This window comes from Tachypleus tridentatus, chromosome 7 (genome assembly GCF_004210375.1).
Source record: "Tachypleus tridentatus isolate NWPU-2018 chromosome 7, ASM421037v1, whole genome shotgun sequence".
Lineage (NCBI taxonomy): Eukaryota > Metazoa > Arthropoda > Merostomata > Xiphosura > Limulidae > Tachypleus > Tachypleus tridentatus.
This window is the reverse complement of record NC_134831.1, coordinates 144,071,593-144,085,389: the sequence shown is the minus strand read 5'-3', so window position 1 is coordinate 144,085,389 and position 13,797 is coordinate 144,071,593. Positions and strand designations below refer to the sequence as shown.

Sequence of the window (13,797 nt, the reverse complement as noted above, 5' to 3'; positions counted from 1 at the left end):
TTCTGTTCCTTTGTATAGTATGGGTTATTATCCTCATGTTCTATGTTGGAACTTGGCGGTTAGTGCGTTCTACTCGCATCCTCTGTTGGTCGCGGAATCGAATCCCCATCACCTAGCATACTTGTCATTTTATCCGTGGGGGCGTGAAATGTGACAACAAATATCATTATTCGTTGGCAAGAGTTGGCATTGGGTGGTGTTGACAAGTTTCCTTTCCTCTAGCCTATTATTGCTAAATTAAGGATGGCTAACACAGATTACTCTTGAATAGCTTTGCGCGAAATTTAAAACAAGTCCCTCTTGGAATTCGCCGGTTTGATCTTCGCTCTTTTATCACCTTTTCTCTTGTTGACCACGATGGTTGGAGTTCGCTGTAAATGAGTACAACAAGGTATTTAAACTGAGCTTTCGTAAAATATACACAGAATTAAATGTTTTTATTCATGGTAGTAGTCAGACTCCCAAACACAGTGTACACATCAAAATCGCTTCCTGGGCTGTCCATAAGTACCTTTTTTTATTTTTACTTAACTCCTAAATATGTCTGCTCTTTGCCTTAGATTTGTAATTCTTGGTGTTACTTGACCTTTTCCAGCCAAAAACTTAGTCCAGTTAGTAATAAGAATATATTTGTGTATCATAGCTTCATGCTGTATGTACTTAAGATTATTGCTCTTGTTGTCTATCAGGCAAAATATTTCGTTGTCACTTATTTACTTCCTTTGCAAACTCACTGATGAACAATGTTAGATATTAGAATGGTTTATTAAAGAGGATGGATTATTTCTCTTTGAGCCAATTTTTCCTGCTGTAGTTTCTCGTCAATTTTCCAGAGTTAAACGGATTTCATTTTCTCTTCAATTGTCATCTTATTCCCATTGTTTCTGATGTTTTCTTCTGTGACAAGTTCCTAAATGCAATAAACATGATGCAAAAGTTACTGGTTTTATTATTATGCATCATAATATCTCAGTCTGATAAATCTGAATACCTAAGTGTTCTCTTATGAAAATTCCAAATATTACATCTAAATACAGATATCATTAAACTAGGAGGCCTATGGTTCACTAACCAAAGTCCCAAACTGTTTCTCACGTTTGTAGTATTTTTTAATGTTTTTACCACGTTTCCGTTTCCCTTCGTTGGTTTGATGAACAACTTTTGCTAACCACACCTAAAATAAAATCTAAAACATTCATTAAGTTTTTATATTTTAGAGACGAATCCGACATTGTTTCTTTTGAATGTTACTATTTGGAACTTCTCTAGATCGTCATTTTAACTAATATTCTTACATTTGGGGCTTTGTCGCAAGCATTTATTAAGGTCCAAATGTCCAGTATATCAACTGTAGATTTAATATTCTATTCTTTACCACCCTCTTGTCCATTCCAAATTAACTTGGGCTGAGTATTATATGACTGTTTTTTCTACTTTTATTTACCTTGACCTTTAAAATTAGCAGCACTGGGTTTATATTTAGGTTCAGTAAAGTGTTATTAATGTCATCTTCGTATATGTCACGCTCCGTTATGGAGATGTCGCTTCTTGCATTAACAAATTGCCAACGTGTATATAATATTAGGTTTATTTGTTCACCATTAGCCATTAGTGAACCCAAAATTTATTAAGCTGAAACAAAACAGTAACACTTCTCCCCTGAGACACACACACACGACAAATGTAATTGATTGTAGTTAGTTAAAACGATTTATCTGGAAACAGTTTATTTTTGTATGTTTTCGGAATGAAGGAGAGAACATTATTTTTTAATAAAATCTTTTTTTTTTTTTTTTTTTGAAATTTAGAACATGGTTTAGTTCTCCCGTAGGTGGCTAGCTGTCTTCATTTTAGTCAATAGTTCAAAATTAGGGGCGGCAAGATCGCCATAAATACAAATAAAAAATTTTTGTTCACTTGCTTATTTGATTTCTTAACATTATTACACAATGTACTGGAAAGAGCTAAGTTGAAAAATAGTTTATTTTGAATTTCGCGTAAAGCCACTCGAGGGCTATCTGCGCTAGTCCTCCTTAATTTCGCAGTATAAGACTAGACGGAAGGAAGCTAATCTTCACCACCCACCTTTAACTCTTTTTACCAACGGACAGTGGAGTTGATTGTAACCAAATAATGCCCCCACGGCTGAAAGGGCGAGCATGTTTTGTATGATGGGGATTCGAACTCGCGGTACTCATATTGTGAGTCAAGCGATCTAACCACCTGGCCGTGCTGGACCGTTCGCAAATCTACTCACTAATAAGAGAAAGTTCAAAGGTGCGTGAAATTTTGAAAACAGTGACCCCCGTAATTAATATCTTTAGTTAACAGTCTATGGGAACATTTTAATTGTATTAATGTTTTATATGAGTACGTGCGTTTGTTTCAGTACACATAAATACATATAAATCACATGTAGATTAATGTTCACTCTGAAGAAAATCGTTCACCCACATGAGTGTAATATTGGCATTGAATTCCTTATCTCCAACTGACAAGACATCAAAATATCTAAAATGAGATTATCATGTCATGTCAGTATAAATGCAATTAATTCATGAATATTTTAATTATGATTGTTCGTTGTTAAGCACAAAGCTGCACAATGAGCTATCTGTGATGTGCAAGTATCTAAACCCGATTTTTAATATTGTAACTTTACATTCCAATACATTCTCTTCATTTAGATATTTTTTTTGTTACTTTAACGTTATGAACAACTGGTGCCATTCGATTTGTGAAGAGCTCTTGCATTTTATTATATGAACTAATTAATTTATATTATTTTTCTTTTCTATTACCTAAACCATGTGCTTTTCATAAATTATTTAGTTAAATAGTTTGGTTTGTTTTGAATTTCTCGCAAAGCTACAAGAGGACTATCTGCGCTAGCCGTCCCTAATTTAGCAGTGTAAGACTAGAGGGAAGGCAGCTAGTCGTCACCAACCAGTGCCAACTCTTGGGCTGCTCTTTTACCAACGAATAGTAGGATTGACAGTCATATTATAATACCCCTACGACTGAAAGGGCGAGCAAGTTTTCTGCGATGGGGATTCAAACCCGCAAATTATGAGTCGAGTGCTTTAACCATCCGGCCATGCCAAACCTTTATAAATGGTAAAAAGCGCAGATAACCCTCGTGTAGCTTTGCGCGAAATTCGAGAACAAATAAATGGTAAAAATATCATAAATATACTTAAATATCTTTCCAAGCCGAAAGATGGCATTACAAAGCGATGAATGGCTTCATTCAACTACACTGATCACAATGTCAACCAAACTACAGATAAATTGAAGCAGTGTGAAATTGCCAACCAAAACAGAGATTGGATATTGATTTTAAAATCAACTAATTAGTATCACTATACTTGTTTGTGAATTTTATTGCGGCATTTATTTTGTTTTGTGCTCTTCTTATAGCACATTTATGAATAATCAACGATCTCTAACTTTCATTAAAATTTTAATGTTTTCCTATTTATTGAAATAAGATTGGTAATGTTCAAAACAGCAGTTGTTGCTCTACTTATATAGGATGAAGTATGATATAAAAATATCATCATATCTTTGTGTATCATTTTTATGATATGCAAGTTAACATGATGCTGAAAGTGAAATAATGTCGAGGAACAGCATGTTTTGAACGCCGGCCAAGATCTCTTTCTTTTCAAGACCAATGTAAACAACATTATATATACTTATAATTTTTGTACACAGTCAAATATAAAATCGGCATTCAAGAATAAAATTTCTTTCAGTATGGAATAAACAGATTTTAATTTCATGTTCATAGAATAGAAAATATTAAAATAACAGTTACAATGTTCTAACAGTCGACTTTAGACGAACTAAATATCTTTCTTCGTTGTTTAAATAACCAATATCAGGTATTGGCATAATTTATCATAAAGATTGTATCCAAATTCAAAAAGTAGAAAACCAAATTATGAAACTAAACCATAAATAATTGTATTTGTTCATAATTCATATTACCTTAATATTTTGCACTTGATTCTACATTCACATAAACATATTTAATTTCACGCTGGCTTTTGGCTGCACCTTATATAAAAGAAAGTAAGGAACTGTAATATATGTGCAAATATATGTTTTTTTTTATGTTCTTTACCAGCATGGGACCTTTTTTTATATTAAAACTATTTCTACCATTTTCGTGACACACTGTTATCATTACTTGTAATGTAGGAGATTTACTATCCAAGTGGACCATGCTTTGATGAAGTGGTTAATACACTTTAAAAAGGGGGTTTGTAGCATATTAAATTACAATAATGCGAGTATATGGCTTTGTCATAATATCTCGTCTGGACCTGTGACACACAAATATGGATGGACTATCTAGCCACATGGTGAGACGATTTTCATTTACAGAATGTCATGATACTTAAATGTGAGAGTTGAAATGATAACCACTTTCGCTGTAATAAAGGGAAACGATGAAGTAGGAAATTTTAATCGTGCCAAAATTAACATTTTATGCTCTGAAAAGCTCCTGATCTACTGTGGGTACTCCTCTCCATATCCGTAGCCAGTGACATTTTTATGGTCAATTACAAGCGTAAGAAGATGTGCTATAATACTGCCAATAGCTATAAGACCTTGCTTTTAGAGTTATGATGCATCTAGTTGTCCTCAAAGCCCTATGGCAATTTATTCGACAAACGAATGGAGGGCACCAAGGTATTATCCACACCCGCACTGACATTTCTGAAAACAGAAATCCTCAGAAAAATCACTCATACTGGATTATACATTCCCTGTGGTTTAGCACATGAAACAAAACAAAAACTCAACATGTTAAGAAAAATAAACACAGCCACGAACTGTGAATAAAACTAGTGATAAAATCAACAAAAGAAAGCAACACTTTATCAACATCAACAACTTTCCTTCAAAAGCCGTGGGAAAAATTATACGCACACATCTAGACCAACAACAAACAAACAATAATAAATCCCAAGATACAACAAATAAAAAACCTTACACTGCTGCATACCATATGTTTCAGACATCAGTAAAAAAAAATGCCCAAGATTTGGAAAAACTTATAACAAAACACAACGTGCTGGAAGATCCAACGACGCCCAAGCCTCAAGTTCCGAGCATCATTCTTGATATAAGTGCCTAATATATCAACGTAATCTTCTTTTTTCATGATTCCGTTGACGCGGTGAAGGCTGCCTACACCAGAAGAGCTGAAGGAATCCCATAGCATGATCGAGCCACCTCCGTGTTTAATTGTAGGGACGGTGTTTTTTGGAAGATTTCGTTCCCCCTTCTTACGGAAAATATAGCGAACATCATTGTGGCCCAAAAACTCGATTTTAGTCTCGTCTGACCAAAGAATACTCTTCCAATAGGTAAAGGGTTTATCTACATGCTTTCTTGCATACCTCAATTGTGCTTCTAAATGAACAGGCTTTAAATATGGAGTTCTACGAGGACGGCATGCTTTGAACCCAGAAGAGCGTAACATGTTCGTAATTGTAGTGGTGCTTACTTCAACCCCAGTTTCCCTTACCAGTTTTTGTATGTCATTACGTGTTAAACGAGAGTTGCTACTAACTTCTCTGAGAACCTTTCTCTTGGTTCTCTCTGGAATTTTGGTGGGGCGTCCGGAACAAGGGAGGTTAGTAGATGATCCTGTAAGCTTAAACTTGGCAATTATGCTTTGAACAGTAGATTTCGGCACATTAAGTTTTGTAGCAACACCGGAAAGAGACACACGAGACTTGTATTGTACAATAATTCGGTTTTTTTTTTAAATCATTGGACAGTTGTTTCCTGTTTGCCATGATGACCAAGCAGATAATGACGAAGACGGTGCTAAATTGCCGGAAGTACATTTTTTGGTAGCTAAATTCCAATAATTATGAATCCAGTGTTTAGTTCTGGAATGTAGTTTAAAACTGATGCTTTACGAGAACATCAGTTTTTACAAACGTTGTGAACTGTATGAACACTTCTGCTCTTCCTATTTTTGGTTATTTGTTTATAAACAGTTTATTTGCCGTTTAATTTACATAAAAATTTATGTAGATGTGTGTTAATATAATATTTATAATATATTATGATTCTATTAGCCTAATCGTGATACATTTTAAGTTATGAGCAAAAAAACCACTCGGGACGCAGGTGTAGGAACACTTTTTGTCTTAACTGTACAAAACTAAAGTTTACATTATGTAAAAACTACCCTAACAACACCAACATAAATTATAAAATACAATGCAACATTTGCCACGACTTCTATATTGGAGAAACAAGCAGAAAAATTGAAACAAGATTCAAAGAACACGAAATACACCTTCACCTTTTTGAACACTGCAAATCAAATAAACACAATATAACCATAGAAAACGCCCAGATACTAAGTAGGGAAAGAAATAATAACGTAAAATTAAAGAAGCCCTACTTGTACAACAACTAAAACCAAAATTAAACCAATATAAAAGAACACCATTATACCTGTACTAATTAATAACCTAACATTCATCTGCCACGTCCCTACAATCCCACCCCGTTTATACTCTCACCCCTAAGACGCGTTTGACAATAATTAGTTGCAAACTCTCTCTTTGTTAACCTGAAAATGATCTAGCATGGTCGAAACATTGTTCTCTGCTTATCAATAACAGTGTTAATACCCATACCAGCCGTTCTGAGATACATTTTTATTTCAAGTGGGTTTTTCGTCATGAAGAAAACGCAGATTTATAGCTTGTTCACCAAACGCGCTATTGTTTGGGCAAAAACCTACTACTTGTTTTAAGTGATATACGGGCCTGTCTAAAGAAAATATCCCCTCATTGTCCTTCAGTGGATGAGGCCTATGATGGTCAACATGCACGACATTTGACCAAGAACATCTAGGGAAGGCCACTTAACGACAGAAGAAGTAGTATTATCACATGGTGAATGAAATGGTGTCCCAGTGTGGAAATTGGGTTTGATTATGACACGTGTCAGCAGCATGGAAGCAACTTGGATCCAACGATAGGACAATTTTTAACAACTTATAGGTCATAATTCACGTTTGTGAGATAATATTTTAAGATTTGTTCGTAATTAAGCACAAAGCTACACAATGGAGTATTTGTGCTCTGCTCACCACGGGCATGAAATCCCAATTTCTAGCATTACAAGTCTGCACACACACAAATGTGTCATTGGAGCCAATACTTAGAACCCATGAATTAAAACGAAGGAAAGCATTATGTAATATATCAACCACAGTACAACTGCTATATCTAGTGCTTACAAGGCAAAGATGCTAAATACAGTGCATGAAAACTTGTTCATAAATACGAGGCTCCTAAATATTTAATAAAATAGTCTTGATGAACTTTTAAAGCTTAAACAAAAACTTAATTTGGGAAGTATACCATAACATTTTAGGAATTTCAAAATACTCTCCATTAACTATGTTGCTTGATAACTTTAATATGTTTTACTTTTTTTAAATGAAGCTCTGTTGATTGATTGATTGTAGGGAATTTCACTCAAAGCTACTTGAGGACTATCTGCAGCGATAGGCTAGAGCGAAGGCAAGTAGTCATCATCACCCACTGCCAACTCTTAATCTACTATTTTATCAATAAATAATGGGATTGACCATAACATCACAACACACTATGGCTGAAAGGGGGAGTATTTTTTGGGAGGATGGGGATTCGAACCTACGATCTGCCAATTTCTAGTTAAGCGCCCGCCATGCCAGATCGTGAATCTTTGTATCTGCTCCCAGTAGCTCAGCGATTAGTCTCTAGACGTATGACGCTAAAAGTCATCACTAATGGTCCATGATGTTGTTTTGGATTTAAAACATATCTCTATATCTGTTTGTTTTATGCTTGTTTGTTGCTATGCATAAAGCTACACAAGGAACTATCATGCTGTGCTCACCACAAGTATCAAAATCCGGTTTTTAATAGCATGAGCCACCGAAGTAATGCTTAGCCACCGAAAAAGGAATAAATGTTTTTTGGAGACTATTTTTTGGTATAATTATTTATCAATACTGATATTTAGATTCTAAGATTTAATGGTATTTTGAATTATTTAATTTTTTCTCATTTTTTGGAAATACAAAACTATCATAATTTATGAAATAAATATCCTCTTTGAAAATATTTCAGTAATGTTAACTAAATATTACAATATCTTCTGAGTATAAATAAACAGGTGTGGGTAAAAGTCAGAGGTAGCCGGAAGTAGCTTTTAAAATGTCTTCAGACAAACGAAATGCATCTTTTGTGTACTTATGGATTCTCCGCGTAGCAGCACAATTACTTTCAGCAATTTTTTAAACTGTCTCCTGGGTCGAGGTTGGGCTCTTCTTAAAAAATATTTTAAAAGCTACCTCTGATTTTTACTAATTGCCTAAATAAACTACTAGCGCAATTAAATAAAAAACATTCTAAATATAGTATAGAAATGTAAATTAATTGTACATTTAGTACTATATTGCTGTCAGGAAGATTAGCTACTAGAGCTGGAAAAGAAAACTGATGATATAACTATAACAGTGCCTGGCTCCAGCTTCTTTCACTTGTGTGTTGAACCAGTGAAGTTTTGTTGACTTTTCTTAGTGATTTTTGAAATATCATACGGTTTTTTAAAACTGATATCATGATTTTTAAATAGCCAGGAGAATGAGCTTGTGTACCCCAAATTGTAATTTGGGGGTTCACGGCTCGCACAAGCACTCTTAGCAAAGGACCTGCACTATAAACCAGTCATGTTGATTTGTTTGTAATGAAGCACAAAGCTACACATTGGCTGTTGTGCTCTGTTCACCACGAGTACCGAAACCCGAGTTTTAGCGTTATAAATCCGAAAACATACCATTGTGCGACTTGAGGGGTGCTAAACCAGTTATGGTATTTGAAATTTCTACTGATTAAACTGCATTACCTTAGAAATTGTGTCTTCACCCCATTATTGATATTTTGAGGGTAGTTTCAAGCTCATTTCACAAGATTAGACCAACTTAGGAAAAGAATGTTAAATTTAAATCCATTCATTAAACCAACAATAAAAATTACTTATCCTAAGATTAACCATAATTCACCAAAATATTAAAGTTTGAAAATGCAATACTGTTTTCGCATGGCCAAGCGCGTAAGGCGTGAGACTCGTAATCCGAGGGTCGCGGGTTCGTGCCCGCGTCGCGCCAAACATGCTCGCCCTCCCAGCCGTGGGGGCGTTATAATGTTACGGTCAATCCCACTATTCGTTGGTAAAAGAGTAGCCCAATAGTTGGCGGTGGGTGGTGATGACTAGCTGCCTTCCCTCTAGTCTAACACTGCTAAATTAGGGACGGCTAGCACAGATAGTTCTCGAGTAGCTTTGTGCGAAATTCAAAAAAACAAAACAAACAAACAATACTGTTTTCAACAACTTCATTTAGCCAAATTGACTGCGATAAGAATTTTTATGTTAATTACTGATGCTGTTAAAAGTTCTCTAAAATTAAATTTAAAATATGAAAATTGAAAAGTCAGAGTGAATTAAACATATAATAATATAATATTCTTTGTTGTTGGTTTTTTGTACTGTAAAATTTTGTTAATTATTTAGTCATAGCCGATTTTCGTTCACGTAGAGGACGCACTCTGACAACTTGTGGTGATTACTTTAAATTTGTCTGATTGTGGAATTAAAAAGGTACGACAGAGGAAGGCGTCCTCCAAGGGAAGGGTCATATTTTATTCCTTATGTATGCAGTGGCGTAGCTAGGGGAGGGGGTTAAGGGGGTACATATGTCCCCGGGAGCAGTATAGGAAGGGCGCGAAATTGATGTTACATAATTAGGAATTATGGTCCCGGTGTCCCGTCCGGTTTACTAATTTATCCCGGTTGATACTGAATTCTCTCGGAATGTTCCGGCTTTTGATGAAAAAGGTATAAACTCCAAAAAGGATAAACGGAAAATGTTAAAATCTGCATTGAGTTCTTACTTGGTGTTGACAAAAAATAATTTTAAGTTTTTATTTTATTAGTTGATTGCTAGAGGGAGTCATAGTGCTATAGCATACAAATTTTCAAAGGTATTGCATCAGACAAAATTCACAGATAGTTGATATATGCCTGTACAAGTATAGTTATTCATCAGTTGGCTGGTATTGGGGTTATGAGCGTAACGGCAGTTGCACAAGTCGAGCGAGCCAACATATGCAAAGCTGTCTTTGAGCAAGTATTTGTGCTTTATGGTTGATTTATTTTTACAGTATTTATTATATTAATCATAATGTACATGCTGAATTATTTTCATTCTTTTATTTTAGAAATTAATCATAGTCATAATGTTCAAAGCTGGTAAAAGAAAGTGCACATTTAACAGTGAATTGCAAAAAGAATATCCTTTCTTGAAAAAACCTTGTCGCAAGGAGGACAGAGTCAAATGTTTGCAGTGTTCATTTGAGTTCTCTGTCTCACATGGTGGCTACTTAGATATAAAAGATCATTTAAAAAGTGCTAAACATGCAACTAGTCTTTCAGTAGCTGCTCAAAGTTCAAGAATTAATGTGTTCTTAAAAAAAAAACTGCCTGAAGAGAGTGACTTGTTAATAGCTGCCAAAGAAGCAACCTTTGCTTATCACAGTGCTGCCCATAACGTAATCTTTGAAACAGCTGATTGCTATTCCAAACTGATAGCAAAGTTATTTGAACCAAAGTTTAGTTCTGCCAGAAGGAAGAATGAGGCTATTATTTTGAATGTTCCTTTAGCAGCAGAGGAATTGAAGAGAGACTTAGTGGAGAAATAAATCGTTTCACTTTAGTAGATGCTTCAAACCGAAAAATGCCAAAATTATACCTGTCATGGTGCGATATTTTTTGCCAGAGGAAGGAGTGAAAATAAAACTTTTAGACTTTCAGCCGGTTCCTGGAGGGACATCAGAAATTTTGACGAATTGCTTGGTGTCCACTTTAAAAAAAACAAAAACATGATTTACCAAAAAAAAAATGTTGCTTATTGTGGTGACAGCTGCAATAACAATTTTGGAGGTGTAAAGAGAAAGGGGGGGAAAAAAAAAACAATGTATATAGTTGATTGAAGAAGGAACTTTCCAGAAATATTGTGAGTGTTTGTTGTGGTGCTCATATTGTACGTAACTGCCTCCAAACTGCAACTGATGCTTTCCCTGTTGAAGTGGAAAGCCTGGTGGTAAAAATTTACAAGTATTTTTATATTTACACTGTGTATGTCACTCACCTAAAAGAATTCTGTGAGTTTGTAGAAATTGAATACAATAAGGTTCTCCAATATGGAAATACACAATTTCTGTCTTTGTTACCAGCTATTGAGCGAATTCTCTAGATTTATGAAGGGCTGAAGTCATTTTTGTTAGTAAGAACAAGAACAGTGACCATTATTGATTTAAAAAATATTTCTTGCGAGTAAATGTGGAGAAATGTATCTATGGTTTGTTCATGGACAACTAGGCTTGTTCGACAAAGTGATTTTAGCCATGGAGAAAACAAAAGCAATTGCAAGTGATATTGTTGCAGAACTTAATAAATTGGAAACCAACCTGAAAGAAAGACGAGATAATAACTTTATTCCCCTTGGTGCAAAAAAAAAAAAAAAATAGTGTGCTAGAGGAAGAGCAAAGATATCGGGTATACTTTGATTAGGAAGAAATTTGCTAGTTTTTATGATTGTTGCATGTCTTATATTGAGCTGTGGGAAAACAGTTTTGGTGGTGGGAAATACTTTGAATAAAATGTTTTCGTGTGGCCTGACGTAGAAGCAGCTGCTGAAAAAATAATGAAGCTCTTGGAAATGCTGCAGTCAATGTTGATGATCTGTTTGATGAAGTTGTTCTCGCCAAATCTTTCTGGCCATCAAAATGTGATGAGTGGAAAGCAAAAGAAATAGGTTGTGAAAAAAATCGGTAGAACTTTTCAATCACTTTAAAGATCAAAGTATTTCTGTATCTAATCTCGGGAAAGTTATGGAGTAGATTTTTTATTTACCAGGAACTTTCTTGTTGAAAGAGAATTTGCAATAATGAATAGCATTTGATTTCAAGAAAGGTCTAATGAATGAATCAACAGCAAAGTAATGTTGCATTGTAAACTCAATATTCACTTAAGTTGCAGTGAGTTCTTTGAAAAAAATAAAAACTAATGAAGATTTTCTGAAGAAAGTTCATTCAAGAGAAAATACGAATGATCATAAAAATTCAGTGGAAAATTAATGAAATTTTGATGTTCTTTGCCTTGCTGAATTTAAATAAATGTTAGAGATATAAACTACTAGTATTCCTTTTTTGTGTGTGTGGCAGCATTAAAACTTAAGGGGAGTTAGGTTATCAAAGAACTTCTTTATTGTACCAGTGCCGGTACCTATGACAAAAGTTACTATCCCGGTTTGAAGCCTAGACTTTAACATCAAAATTCGCGGATGTTATTGCGCTTTGGAAAATTGCCCCTCACTCCATGCATAGCAGCGACAAATCTACAACCATATTTAAATATCGCATACCAACTTTCACAAGACAAGTAAAACATGAAATACTTCTACAGATCCAGAACCTCAACAAAACTTTTAAGTTTAATGCTAACCCTCAAAAATAAAGGAAGCCCATTGGTCAGCATTATAAAAACAAATTGTGCCCTATTATCGAATACGCACGGTCAGCATGGATAAACGCGTCACTCAAACACGTAAACTACAATGGATGCAAAGCTCTTTAATTACCATAGCATTTAAAGTCCCCTGTAGGACATTATAGAAATGCACAAGCATGCAAACATAATAAACCTTTACTGATAAACTCTTACAAAATTCTCAATTACTTAGAGAAAAACTGGCGAAAGAACGTTCTGCTTTGCGAACGTGATCGCTACTACAAATATGTTAGAAGTAGACCTAAGTAACTCTCGTCTGCTAACATATATTTTAGTCAGAAATTTGATAAAGCTATCCAATATGACACCATAAAACCCACGCAAATTTTGGATTAAGACAAAAACATTAAAAAAGGTATTATATGTAAAATGTACTTATGTTAGTTCAGAACAAGTGACATTTGTTTGTATATACCGAACTGTTCTTTAAGTGTAAGATTTTACAATACCAAACATTAGCGACGTTATGCACAACATAAGATTGTTAATACAATACCTACATAGACATTGTCCTGACAGGGATTGTAGCAGTTTCGATTCACTCCGACCCTAGTGTTGTCATTATAAACATTCACCTGTAAACATAACCACAGTTCTGACAGTAGGAAGGGGCCTTAGTAAACCTGACCTTTCTGGTCTACAACGACCGAAATCGATAACAAAAAGAAGAGAAAGGTAAGATATCTATTTTAAGGTGGAAATGGTTTGTAACTGTTAGGTTGTGAATGTTTTTATTAAACTTGTACAGCTACCGAATGAGACCTATTAATATTGTTTGATTGAACTTCTGACGTGCCAAACATGGCAAATTCGTGCTTATTGTTTTGATTTCAAGATTTTGAAAAGCTAAATTTAAATGAATTGTACACTATATTATATATATCTAGGAAATTGTTTTTCTTTGTTTGTTTATCTTTTTTTATTTCTCACCAACTTGTGGAATTGTTCTAAATTAAGATTTTTGCAGTCTTAAAATGTTGGTTATCATGTTGATTTGACTTTTATTGAATTTGAAGGAACCTGCTAAGTAAGTTGGAAGATGTATGACATTGCTGAAGTCTTGAATGAAGAACTGAAACCATGAAAGTTCTGTGTGGTATCTTGTCTGTTTCTTTCTGAAAATAAGGCTGTACCACA

At 34.6% G+C, this 13,797-nt stretch overlaps 1 protein-coding gene across 1 annotated transcript; it reads left to right on the top strand.

Moving 5' to 3' along the window:
• Window positions 1–10,225: 10,225 nt before the first annotated feature.
• On the top strand, window positions 10,226–11,351 carry LOC143256803 (uncharacterized). The gene has a single exon (XM_076514493.1). The coding sequence runs from the start codon at window positions 10,329–10,331 to the stop codon at window positions 10,788–10,790; it is 462 nt and encodes a 153-aa protein (XP_076370608.1). The 5' UTR covers window positions 10,226–10,328; the 3' UTR covers window positions 10,791–11,351.
• The last annotated feature ends 2,446 nt before the right edge of the window (window positions 11,352–13,797 follow it).